General features: G+C 32.3%; 1 protein-coding gene across 2 annotated transcripts in view; it reads right to left on the bottom strand.

The window, feature by feature from the left end:
- Window positions 1-14,052, bottom strand: part of LOC107437476 (trafficking protein particle complex subunit 13) — a 108,182-nt gene that overhangs the window by 16,153 nt on the left and 77,977 nt on the right. For both annotated transcript variants that reach the window (XM_087155297.1, XM_087155298.1), the window contains exons 7-9: window positions 2,958-3,088; window positions 1,204-1,405; window positions 844-944 (exon numbers count right to left, since the gene is read on the bottom strand). In XM_087155297.1, the coding sequence (XP_087011423.1) occupies window positions 844-944; window positions 1,204-1,405; window positions 2,958-3,088 (434 nt within the window). The remainder of the gene's footprint in view (window positions 1-843; window positions 945-1,203; window positions 1,406-2,957; window positions 3,089-14,052) is intronic.

Below are 14,052 nucleotides of genomic sequence, written 5' to 3'. Positions count from 1 at the left end.
ATTTAATTAGAAATAATCTTTAAAGAAAACTGACGCTAATTAGGAGACTTATAACCTTCCTTGGTGTTCAAAGGGTACACTCAATTAGACTTTTTTAGTAATGACAAAGTTTTTATTCCAAACAATAGAAATGTGAAATCCTATTAACTTGCATATTTTTGGATTAAAATGATACATTATTCTTTTCTTTAGATATGTTTATTTTTTAACCCTTTTGCTTTACTAATTTTCCTAAAAAGAAATAGTTGAGGAATAGCCCATTTTTCTGGAAAATTAGTAATGCCAATCGAGATAGAGTGATGTACAAATTAAAAACCATCACTTTTTTTTTCCATTTAGAAAACACTTTTCTGACCTCTAATTCAGTAAATTTAAAAGAAAAACCTTATTTAAGTTGCCAATATTAATTAAAATTTCAGAGATGAAATTTATTTCCAAAATAAGACACCCTCCTATTACTATCATACCATTTCCAACATGCATCCCACAAGTTACCTAAATCCTTACTAAACAGGTCTTTTTTTGTCCTAATGCCATCCTAAAGCGTTCTAAAGGTATCCTGAAACTGTCCTAGTTATGACATCATTAAGATATCTGCAGGTGGGACATTCTAACACGCAGATGACATCCGTAGGACATTTAGCGGTAAATATAGGACTTCCTCTGGAAGTCACAGAATCCTAAAGATGACAACTTTAGGATGTCATAACAAAGTCAATGTGCTGTATGGGTATCTATGAATCAAAATTCAAAGAAGTATAAATCAGAATGAATTTCCTAAAAACTTTTACAATAATAACTTAACAAAGGAAAGAAAAAATAAACATTTGATAAAATATATACCAGGCATTTGTGATTCTTACTGTAACAGGAAACAACTTCTCTAACTTTACTATGCCAGGAATTTCAACAACTGCTAATCTAATTTCACCATATCCTGGTACCTATTTAAAGAACATAAGATTTTTAAATTAAACGGGTAAATGAAAAGAAAATTGCTCATAAAATAAACTTAACACATCTATTTAATACACACAATTTTTTATTGCTAAAAACAGGGACTACTCTAACTAAATGAGCGAAATCCAAGAATCACAGAAAGCTTTTACTAAGTGAGTGTTATTTTAATGCTAATTAAAAAAATATGTAAGTTAAAAAATAATTTAAGAAGAAAATTAATAGTTCTCATAATAAAAATATTACCATTCGTTCCAGCTGGGATGTTTGTAGGCGACCTTTTTCCCCCATACTTGTACGCCAGACAATATCCAACTTCCCAATACTAGTTACATTTTTTGATAACTTAGAATATGTTACAGTACCAGGCTTTGGAGTGAGGCAAAATAAATATTGTCTGCTATCTAATGGATTAATGCAATTTGTTTCTCCAAACACTTGATACACTCTAAAAAAATAAAATACATTTTATATGAACATTTATTAAAAAATAACAAATATTTTACCAAGATTGGCTGGTATCAAGCAGTGTGATTTAATCCATGGTTTAAATTAAATTCTTTTTTTAAGAATGCTTTTTAATTTATTACTTACTTTAGTTTGGATAGAACCAAATAAATAAAAAATACTTTTTCCAACTTTTTTTTAAATTTTGAGTTCAATTGCTAATGTGAATCAGCATTACTTGAAAAAAACTATGTAATTTTTAAATATTTTCATATCATTGCTCCTGCTAATTTATCTATGTAAAATTAATTAATGTGAGCAAGCTTAAAGCAAGTCATCATGATGCTTCAAAAAAAAATTAAAACAAAATACAGCATTATCAAGTTCATGTCCTTCGAAAAAAGTTTTCAAGGTCAAATAATGAGGTCTTCATGAAGGTTTTTAAAATAAGTTAAATAATGTAATTATTGGATGAGTTAAAATAAGAAGTTAGATAATGTTTATTTTGTTAAAGTTACATTATGTTTTACAAAAAGCACAAATGGGAATGAGGAGCTTTCCTAAATTTTTTTTCTGTTAGCAGTGTAAACAAATTTGTATTGCATACATACATGTTTGGTCTGTAATAATTTTCAAATTCCATTTTATATATTAAAAAAAAAAACATTTAAAAAATAAAAATATTTTCCTAGTATATTATTTTATAAATGCACTATTATGTTAGTAAACATATTATGAAACTTAAAGCTCAATTATATCCACGTAAATAAATAAGTAATTTTATTCTTTTGTTTTTATTAAACCATTAATATTAAAACATATTTAAACTATTTAGATGCAGCATTTTACTATTTTTATCATTCAATTATTTTCAGATATTATTTTAAATGAAAATATAAATTATTTCCTTCGTACTAAAATTTATATTGATTTAATGGAAAAAGAAACAAGAACAGTTTATTTTACAGAATTTAATTAATACTAATGCTCTTAATTGTACGTAACAAAAGTGCTAAACAATGATACCAATGTAAATAATGATGAAAAGTGACGTATTTTCATATTACAAATGAACAAATCTCACACAGGAAATCATACTTTTTCATGCAGTACTAAAAAGACATTTAGATGTTGAGTTTTTATTCACAGATCAACTGAAGGTATAAAGTAACAAAGAAGAGCATTTAAAATATCCAGTTATTATTTTTTTTTTCAAACGAGTGTATTAAAAGAACAAAAATTGATAAATTTTAACTGTTTTTTGAAAACATTTATTAATGGTAGAAAAAATGTTTTATGAAATAGTTATGAATCCCTTAATAACTTTTAATTTGGGAATTAAAATATTATTTGATCTTTTGTTTTAAATTAACTAAAAAAATAAATAAACAAAAATTTTAAATGTAGAAAACCAGAGTTTTTTTTTTTGAAAAAAAAATGTCTTTTTTGTTAACTCTATATTTGATTTACTTTAAAAAACATTATTTTAAGACAGATAATTTGATTTTATAATATTATGTCTAGTAAAGTTAGATAAATTTCAATATACAAACCCATTGATACTTTCAATTGTATTTAATTGATGTGACACAAAGTTGTTAGATGGTTCTAAAGTAACTCGCTCCAAGCACATAGGGGCATAGGTAATATTTTGAATCGGAGCTTCAAGGTACACTTCATCAGACTAAAAAAATATTATCGAAAAATTAAAATAAAACAAACCATTCCTTAATCTACTACTATAGAAAAATTGAAATACACTGTGGCCAGACACTCAGTCGTACAAACTCAGAGAGTCCTGAGACATATACTCATAAGATGTTAGTCCTCTTTTACGTAGATTAAAGCCTACACACATCTGGGGAGACTTTCCACCAGGTTTTGATAGATAGCCATACCAATTTACTTCCAGATATCTATTACAGTTCTAGTGATTTAGTGAAGGCTAAGAAGATGGCGAATTATGCAATGGCTACATAATCTACATTCTAATTTGCCCCAAAGTTGCTCTATGTAATTTAGATCAGGGTTCAGAGAAGGCCATTCCAATTTTTGAACACTTATTTTTTTTTACAAAGCATGACTAAATAAGTCTCGACAAGTCAATGGATCACTTATCCTGATGGCAGAGAAATGAGCTTTGCATGAAATATTGCCTTAGAGTTGGGAGAGCACTATTTTCCAGAATGTTTACACTGTGACAATGAAATACACTGTGGCAATACACAGCAATACATGAAATACACAGCAAGCAAAAAGAAAAGATATCACTCAGAATATCTTTTGTTCTAATGATTGTATTTTCAGGTACTAAATCTCAATCTTAATGGTTCCAAGGGGTGATATCAAATAAGCTGATTACTAAGTGAAAATGATACAGTACAGAACCATTTATCCGGGACCCAGAAAACCGGGAAAATTTCGCTTCGTTTTCCCGCCATTTTGAACTGGAAGGATGGAGAAAAAATGCGGAAGTGTTACTCATTTTTGAAGTTTAGTAGGAAAAAGGGTGGGTGGGGGAGTCATATGTCAAGAGAAAACTTGATTATTTCTTCTGTAACCTTGAAGTTCTTTAGGACGGGAAAGGGCCGGAAAAGGGGAAACTTTTTACTTTCTTCCCTGCATTCCCAAGAATTTGTGGTTTTCAGATAAGCTACCGTCAATCAAAAAGGGAGTGGCATGCTGTTTTCGTTTTCTCTTCGATTTATGTGGGGGGGCGGGGAACAAGCATTGCACACGCATATCGTTGAATAGAAGGTGAAAGAGAAATAAAAAGAAAAATATATCCCTATACATTACTAAGTAAAAAAAAAAAACTGAAATGGGAGTACAAATTGGAATACGAAAACGATTAAAATACGACACATTTTAGTTCAATAATAAAGTAAGAATATAGTTAAGTTGATCATTTAAAAAAAGATTAAATTTTATCATTTAAAAAGTAATCAGAATAATTTCGCAAAATAAAACTTAAAACACAATTGGAAACAATTGTCAGAGAATTCGACACTACTAAATTGCGAGATTTCGCTTCCGTTTTCAGTACTGTAATTTGCGCTAGCGCAACACAGAATTTTAAAAAAATCCGAATTTTACCGGACCGACGTTATTTTTTGCATCTTTAAGATTCATCTATTATTCTTAATCATTTCTGGAATGTTGTCTATTAGAAGTCCGAGTCAAGGAACTTGTTAACATGTTAGAACTTTTTTTTTTAATCTTCTATTTTTTTTCTCCAGTTTTTTCATTTTTGTTATCCGTGATTTATCATGACAAATTATTGTTCTATAATTTCTGACAATACATCATTATTACAATTTTAAACGTTTTTTATTTTTTTTTGTCTGTTATATTAATTTATTTGACACTAATTAACAAAACAATATTTTTCGATTAAATAAATTCAGATTCTTTCGTTTAATCATGATTTCAAATTTTGCTTGATGTGGAATCGCATTTGCTTTCGATAAAAATCCTCTGATTTTATAAAAAAAATAAACGGAAAAGATTGTTTAATAATGAAGCATACAATTATTTATTACTAAAATTAAAAATAAAAAAGGCAGATTGCAGGTTTCCCTTTTTAAAAGCGATTTACTTCCGATTTCAATACCCTTTTTTTTTTCCTCCTGTCGTTCACAATAAATTTCGTACTTCATAAATTATATCTTTTTATTCATGAATTTTAAGATAATTTTTTTTTAATTCAGTAGATTTTATAATCTCCCGGTTTTAATATTTATGATAGAGCCCTTTCTAGTTACTGTTTCCATTTGGTAATTTTCCAGCGTTTTTTTATTTTTTATTTTATTTAATTTGATTTTATTTAGTTTATTATAATTTTCCTCAACTTCAATTAAATTAATAACTTCAATTAACTTATATATTTAATTGTTTCCTTTTGTGTATTATGTTCAAATATCAAAATAAGTTATCTTTATTAATTTCGCTGTTTTACCATCTTAATTTTTATTTTTTTATCTATCCATCTTATTTGTGATTTATTATTTTTTTTATAGAAAATCTAAACGTATTGCATTGTTATAATTTTTTCTCCTTCTATTTTTAAAAACATTCGCCAGTTGGTTAAATACGTTTTAATTTCATTTAAATATAAATAAAATGTTGAATATTTCATTAATTTAGTTGTTTTGCGGGATGACTGTTGAAAAGCTGTTCTTATTAATTTATTGATTAATTAGTTCTCCCTTAAGATTTAATTTTTTTTAATACTTCAGGGGATAATTTATTTATTTTATATGTAAAGATTAAAAATATAAGTTTTTATAGTTTATTTATTTTTAATATTTATTTATTTGCTTATCTGTTGGTAAAATGCATTATTTTTTAGTTATTCTTTTTGTGATTTAACTTAATAAATAAGGATTAATTTTAAATATGGATTGTTTACATATTTGTTAGTTTCTTTATAGAACGGTCTGATATTAAATGCTAAAAATATGCTTTGTTTTACAAACTCATTGGTGCTTTTCTTTCCAATAATATATTGGATTTTATTTAGCGTTTAAATGTTTTTTATTTTTTTTAATCAGTTTTGAAATGACACGCAACATAAATAAGATAATCTTGTTATTTTTAGCAATGTAATTTAACAACTGCTTGACCTGTCTTAATCCCTACCAACCACCTTCTGTAAAATGGATGACTCATGGGACATCTGGTCTTTACTGTTAGAAAGAATAGTTTAAAATAATTTCACATCTTGACCTTCACCACCAGATGGGCAGATATTTTACACGCAGCTTCATTTATTTGACATTGGTTCCACCCCCTTCTCTGACATTAGTAGATCATTCATCATTTATCTACTTGTGCTAGGATTATTTAAAACGTGTTAGGAATCTTTTTTAGAGTGTGAAAAATTTATTTTAATTTTGGAATTTTATAGCACTAGTCGTATATTTTGTGATCTTGAAAAAAATTTCTTCGTCTATTTCAACGTCTAAAAAAAGAAAGCGCGTGAGTTTATCGATAAAAACGAAAGTAGAAATTTTAAAAAAATTAGATGAAGGTTCTTCAGTAAAATCTCTTAGTGAAATTTATAACGTAGGGACTCAAACCAGTTATGATCTTCGAAAAGACGGCCAAAAGAAAAAAATACTGGCTCTATTTTCAAATTCCGAGCGAGAAGATGCAATGAAAAAACGAAAAACTTTGCATCAGCCAAAAAATGAGGATGTCGACAAAGTATTAATGGAGTGGATAAGACAGAGAAGATCAGAAAACTTTCCTTTAACTAGACAAATAATTATGGCTCAAGCGAAAAATTTTCATGATGAGCTTGGCATAGAAAAAAATTGCGAATACAGCATAGGATGGTTTGCCAGATTCAAAGAGAGAAACGGCATTCGAAAGCCTCAGCCGATATAGAAGCCACTGAGAATTATGTAGATTTTGTGCTGAATGTGGTTCAGAGTCAGAACTTGACCCTAGAGCAAATTTTTAACGTTGATGAAACGGGTCTCTATTACAAGTATCTACCAGATACTACCTATACTACAACAGACGAAATCAATCCTAGTGGCTTCAAAATTGCGAAGGATAGGCTGACATTATTAGCCTGCGCGAATGCAGCGGGCACGTGTAAATTGAAACTGACTGTTGTCTGCAAAAGTAAAAATGACCCGGGCATTAAAAGGCGTCAAAGTTTTGCCTGTAGTTTATACAGCTAATAAAAAAGCTTGGATCACACAGGAACTTTTCACGGAATGGTTCAAGAAGGAATTTGTGCCTAAATCACGTGCACATTGTAAATCGGTGGGATTGCCCGATGACTGTAAAATTGTTTTGTTTTCAGACAACTGTACGGCACATCCACCTGCAGCCGTTTTAACTGCCAATAATATTGAAATTCAATATCTCCTCCCAAACTGTACGTCCTTGATACAGCCTCTCGATCAAGGCATTTTACGCAGCTTAAAATGCCGCTATAAGGTTGAGTTTTTAAAGAAGCTGATCGACGCAGCTAATGAAGGAAAATCAGTCCAAGATGTTCTGAAAACATTCACCGTGAAAGATGCTATATGGTTGTCAGCGAAAGCATGGGAATTTGTTTCCCATGATACATTAACTCACGTATGGCGGAAGTTAATTCCGACATGTATTTTTTTAGAAGAAGATGTTGACGACTCTCCTTTTGAAGGAATCAAAATTTCAAAAGAAAAAGATTTTCAAAATGAGCTCCGGGAATACTCTCGAAAATGGTTAGAGCGGGACTTAATGTCAGAAGCAGAGATTAATGAGTGCTTTAATATAGATAACGACGTCCCATTTGTAAACGAAATGACAGATTCTGAAATTATTCAGATGGTGTTGAACCCAGGCGCAGAACAAAACGAAAGTGACGACGAAGATGAAGCTGAACAAGTATCTGTCATATCTAATGAACGATGTATCCAACTAACTAAAGAACTAATAGCTGGAATGGAACAGAAATCATTTATTGAGGAAACTCATGTAATGGCTGTTTATAAAATCCAACAGTTGTTTTTCAATCAAAAACCAAAGTTTCGTCAGCTAAAAGTTGATGAAATGTTTAAAAAATAAATATATGCGAATTTTGTAATTTTTAAACTTACTTTTCTTGTCAAAACTTCTAAATGTTATTAAAATGTTTTTTTTTCTATTCTTTTAAATGTTATTTTTCTATTTTTTTAATTGAAGAAAACTTTTCTTTTCTTAAAATGTTTTACTTTGTTTTCATTGTAATTTGGGTTCAATAAAACATCGATAAACTACGTTTCTTTGCCGATCCAGAAAACCGGGAAATTCAGACATCCGGGATAGCGATGGTTCCGAGCATCCCAGATAATTGGTTCTCTACTGTATAAATATTTCTTGTGTTCCTAAAGAAGAATGGCGACCGTGTGGTGATTTTCGTCGCCTTAATGATGTGACCGTGCCAGATAGGTACCCTGTTCACCACATTCAAGATTGTTTTCAGGTTTTGAAAGGTAAAAGGATATTTCCTTCATTGGACCTGGAGAAAGCATATTATCAGATTCCAGTGCACAAGGAAGACGTACCAAAGACTGCGGTAACAACCCTGTTCGGATTGCTTGAGTTTTTGTACATGCCGTTTGGATTATCAAATGCTGCCGCAACTTTCCAACATTTCATCCATCAAGTTTAAGGTGAGTTTGACTTTTGCGTACCTTATTTTGATGATGTGGTACAAGCTTTGAAGAACGAAGACCATTTAATTCACTTAAAAAGAATTTTTCAATGTTTTGCTGAATATGGTGCAACACTCAACGCAAGCAAATGTGTCTTGGGACAATCTTCAGTATTACTCTGCTTCCTGATAAAGTTTCTGCAATCGCTAATTTTCCTCAGCCAGTTACAGGTAGAGAGCTGCGTCAATTTCTAGAAGTCTTGAATTTTTACAGAAGATTCATGCCGAGAGCTGCCCATACTCGGGCAATTTTAAACGAATATTTAAAAGGTTCTAAGTAAAATGATAAAAGCGCGATCAAGTGGTCGGAGGAAGCAGTTGCTGCAGTTGAGAAGAGCAAGAATGACTTGGCAAAATCCACCAAGTTGCACCATCCTGTCATGAATGCACAGTTGGCGATTGTGGTTGACGCTTCAGAAATTGCGATGAGTGCTGCTTTGCATCAGGATCGAGAAAGAGTGGTTTGGGATCGAGAAAGAGTGGCAACCACTTGGTTTTTATTCAAAGAAGTTAGCACCATCTCAAAGAAAGTACAGTGCCTACGACAGAGAGCCCTTGGCTGCATACATGGCAGTCAAATACTTTCGGCATATGGTAGAGGGTCGGCCGTTTACTATCTAGACCGACCACAAGCCACTTATATATGCCTTTCAACAAAAGGAAGATAAGTGTTCGCCAAGACAATTGCGTCATTTGGATTTTATTGGCCAATTCACTGCGGATATTCGGCACGTGAGGGGAATAGATAACGTGGCTGCAGATGCGCTGTTCAGAGTAAACATTGCTACCATAGAAACACCTTCCCACATCAATTTTCAAGAAATGGCTAACAATCAAAAAGGTGACCAGGAACTAACCAAAATTCTAGCTCAAACCGGTAACTCATCTTTGATACTTCAACCATTCGTAATAGGTGATCCTGGTGTGGAGCTGTTTTGTGATGTATCTACCAAACGGATTCGACCATTCGTACCCAAAGTGGACAGAAAAAACGTTTTTTCCAAACTGCATTCTATTTCACATCCAAGTATTAAAGCTACTATAAGGTTGGTGGAACAGCGATATGTTTGGCCTGGTATAAAGAAAGATGTTAGGACATGGGCTCAGCAATGCTTGGCTTGCCAACATTCTAAGGTGACACGTCACATGCAGAGAAAGCTTGGGACGTTTGATCCGCTTAATTTGTAGGTCCCTTGCCACCATCAGAAGGTATTCTCTACTGTCTTACTTGTGTTGACTGTTTTTCCAAGTGGCCAGAAGCTTACCCGCTAGCAGATATAACAGCCAAATCTGTTACTTCAACTTTCTATGCTGGATGGATTGCTAGGTTTGAAATACCCCTAAGAATCACAACAGACCAGGGAACACAGTTCGAAGCCTCACTGTTTGATACCCTGACTAAGTTGCTGGATTCGGCCAGTCATCGAACAAGCCCTTATCATCCCGCAGGAAATGGTCAGGTGGAAAAATTTCACGGACAGATGAAGGGAGCGATTAGAGCCTAAAGTACAAGTCAGTGGACCAGAGTTTTACCTACCATTCTTTTAGGTTTTAGGGCTGCATGGAAGGAGGACTTGTAAGCAATGACAGCTGAAAGGGTTTATGGAACTCCGATAAGACTGCCTGGAGAATTTTTATGTCTGTCTACTGGTACAGCGGATCCCGCAAACTTTGTTGGAAAGCTCAAAGAGACTAAGCAGGAGTTGCTGCCAGTGAAGGCTAGACATCTGGGACATAGAGCAGTTTCTGTAAGTAAAGACCTTTTGTGCAGTCATGTTTTCCTGAGGTCCGATATCCTTAAAAAAAAGCCAGAAGCCACCATACGAAGGTCCATTTCAAGTGGTAAGTCGAGGGGAGAAGGTTTTTAAGATTCTTATTTATGGCCGAGAGAGTACGTTAAACTTGGATCGTCTAAAGCCTGCATATGTATCCCGAGATGAAAAGGACATATTTCCTAAGAGCGAATCAACAGCTATGAACGAATCGACGGAGGATGAATCTACTATCCCAGAGCCTGGTAACATGCCAAAAGAGATTAAGACACGATCAGGCTGTTGAGTTAAATTTCATGGGAAGTATCAGCAATGAGCTGGAAAAGTCTCGCTAGCACTGGTAGAGGGCTACTGTAGAGGCTGTTAATTGTGACAGCTAGGAAATCATGCAGTTCCGGGGTAGAAAGATCGAGGATTAGATCAAAGGCCAAAGGTAAAAAGACTAAATATAATAGTTCCTGCGCGGAAGGATACCTGTAGAGGAACACAACCGAAACCACGGCTAAGAGTGAAGAGTCTGCTGTCTGATATTAAAGGAGAGGATATTTTGCCATCAAGGTTGTTGCAGCGTCTGAGACTTCATCCCGATACTTCGTTCCCCCCCGGTGACGCCCACCTTCAGTATGAGATACTTGCATTCAACAGTTTAAGTTTTAATTGTTTTAATAACAACTTTTAAATGTTTTTTAACGAATAACCTTTTTCTGGAGTTTGTTTATTGATGGATTGTTAACGTTTTCTATTAAAGAAGGATGTTTCATTGCAATATTGTTTTATTTGACATCTTCCAGTTCATCACGAAACAACATTACCTATAGACCTTTGGGGCCATTACATGTTAACTTTGAGACTTCAAAAGTTAATTAGACTCTCAATGTGCTTAAAAAAATATTCATCACTCCAAAAAAGCTCAACTGCATTGATTTCTAGAAAATTATGATTAATTATTATATAATCTTAGAACATTTGCTCATATTTTATGTAAGATCTATTATAGTAAAATTAACAAAAATTTTAATTTAGCATACTGAATTAATGGTTATTCTGAGCAAAGGTTTTTTTTATGAGGTTTCTTTGAAATTAAAGTTTAACATTACCTTTATGTAGCTTAACCAGCTCGTATTGCACATACATATCATGATTAATTTACAAAAAGTATTGTTTTACTGAATGCTAAAATAATTCATCATACTAATAACAAAAACTTAACATAATTTGATAATACTAAATATATCTCCCACAAGATTTATTTATCGTAATTCTTTTCAGTAAATACAAAAATTCATATTAGTCAAATTCCATGTCATATTTAAGTAGTAAATATTGATGTATGTGTTAATAAGAAAAAAGATTGGCATTTACATCAATAGGAAATCTGGCAACAGATCAGCACTGCTAATTTAACTTTCACCTATGCAGCTCGTGCTCTTTATTATTTTTATATATATTACGATCATCGTTCCATTTTGTTTCTTTTTTGTAGTATACTGAATAAATAGTTAGTTTAACTTAAAGATGTCATCAGTCAATACTTACATAACTCAATAATTTCTACAGGTTATGGACTCCAGCAAGTTATTAAGGCGAAGTTAAAATAATGAAATAATTGAGTTTGGCGATAGTTAAGCGGAAGTGTTAGTGCTAAGTTAATTCATATTCCGAAAGTCAGCCATTAGAGTCAGTTTAAGTAATGGATCAAGGAAAAATCCAAGTGAAACCATTGAGTGGTAAAAGTGATTGGGCAATTTGGAAATACAGAATTAAGTTTGTTTTGAATTATCATGCAGATGCTCTGAAAGTTGTTGAAGGAAAGATATACAAGCCAGAACTGCCTGAGCCAACAGCTTCTGAAACTATCAAAAAGAAATATAAGGATGATCTCAGAGATTTTAATAAGGCAAATAACTGTGTTATGATGGTGTTAACCAACTCCATGACAGAAGACACATTACAAAAGGTAATGAGGTTTGATAGCGCAAGAGAAGTTTGGCTGGAACTTCAGAAAATTTTTGAAGATTCTTCTGACAACCAGCTTTATAACATTTGTCTTCAATTCTTTAAATTTAGTTGGTCGAATGATGATATGTCAGCTCATTTATCAGAGCTCAAAAATTTATGGAATGATTTGAATAGTGGTCTTGAGAGTAAAAGTGAAAACCGGCTACCAGAAATGTTGTTAATTTGCAAAAATTTTGGACACTCTTCCTCTCAATTATCGTACATTTAAATCAAGTTGGCTACTTTTGAGTGATGAAAAAAGAACTATAGATGAACTAACAAAACAGTTGGGGACTCATGAAAGAGAGATAAAGAAAGATTCAAGTTTTAGTGAGTCATTAAATCAAGAAGCATTAGAAGCAAAAGTAACTAGAGCCAAGTCGATTTTTAAAAGTAAAAGACAAATTGGAAAGTGCAACTACTGTCATCAAAATGGTCACTGGGTGAAAAATTGTCGAAAGTGGATTGCCAATGGTAGGCCAGCTAAGCCAAAGCAAAATGAAAAAGGTCAAGATAGAGATAATGTTATTGCAAATAATTTATTATTAGCTCTTCACGAAGAAGTTTTTTCATTTGAAGAAAGCAGCTACGATTGGTTTATAGATAATGGTGCTTCAAAACATGTCACCAATAATAGTGAATTCTTCGCCGATTTTGAAGTTCTCGAATCTCCTCTTGGGATTACTGCTGCAAGTGGTAAGGTACTACCAGCTATAGGCAGAGGCACTTTAAAGATTATGACAAAAGTTAATGGTGAAAGACAATTTAAAGACCTTAAAGAAGTTTGGTTTGTCCCAGATATTAAGAAAAATTTATTTTCAGTACTAGCAGCACAGGATAGAAACAAAAACAGTAAATTTGTATCAACAACAGAAGAATGTTGGTTAAAAATCTGGTAACAAAACTGTACTCTATGGTACAAGAAATGTTAGAAGTGGTTTACATAAAGCACATATGCAAGTTCTTATTCCAAACAATCCAGTGGAAGTGAACTTAGTAACCACAGGTGATTCCATTCTGTAATTATATCATGAACGCTGGGGACACCAAGACAAACGCCATGTAAAGAATATTCTTGAAAAGCAAATGGATCTTAAAGTTGAATTCAACAATCAACTCTGTGAAGCATGCATCTACGGTAAAGCTCATCGATTAAAATTTGGTAATAGACAGAAGACCAAGAGCCCCGGAGAGCTTATCTCAACAGATGTTTGTGAACCTTTTGATCAATCATTTAAAAAGTATCGTTATTCTGTAGTTTTTAAAGATCATTTTACTAAATTTCGCTATGTATTTTATCTTCATAAGAAATCAGAAGTTACCCAAGCTTTTGAAAATATGTTAGCAAATGCCAAAAATCTGGGGCATAATATCAAGGAGATCTTGAGTGATAATGGAGAAGAATTCGATAATGAAAATGTGAGAAGAATCTTGAATAAAGGTGGAATTATCCAAAGACTAACAGCTCCTTATATGCCTCATCAGAATGGCGGCAGTGAACGAGAGAATAGGACTTTAGTAGAAATGGCAAGAACTTTGAAGAGTTCCAATTCAGAAATAAATTTTCCTTCATCATTATGGACAGAACTGATAAATACGTCTGTGTACATATTAAACAGAACAGGAAAAAGTTCATTACCAAACATAAGTCCTTATGAATTATGGATGGGGCAAAGACCCAGA

The sequence above is a fragment of the Parasteatoda tepidariorum genome, chromosome 11 (genome assembly GCF_982258835.1).
Source record: "Parasteatoda tepidariorum strain Cologne lab strain chromosome 11, Ptep-v5.0, whole genome shotgun sequence".
Classification (NCBI taxonomy): domain Eukaryota; kingdom Metazoa; phylum Arthropoda; class Arachnida; order Araneae; family Theridiidae; genus Parasteatoda; species Parasteatoda tepidariorum.
This window is presented reverse-complemented; position numbering and strand designations above follow the sequence as displayed.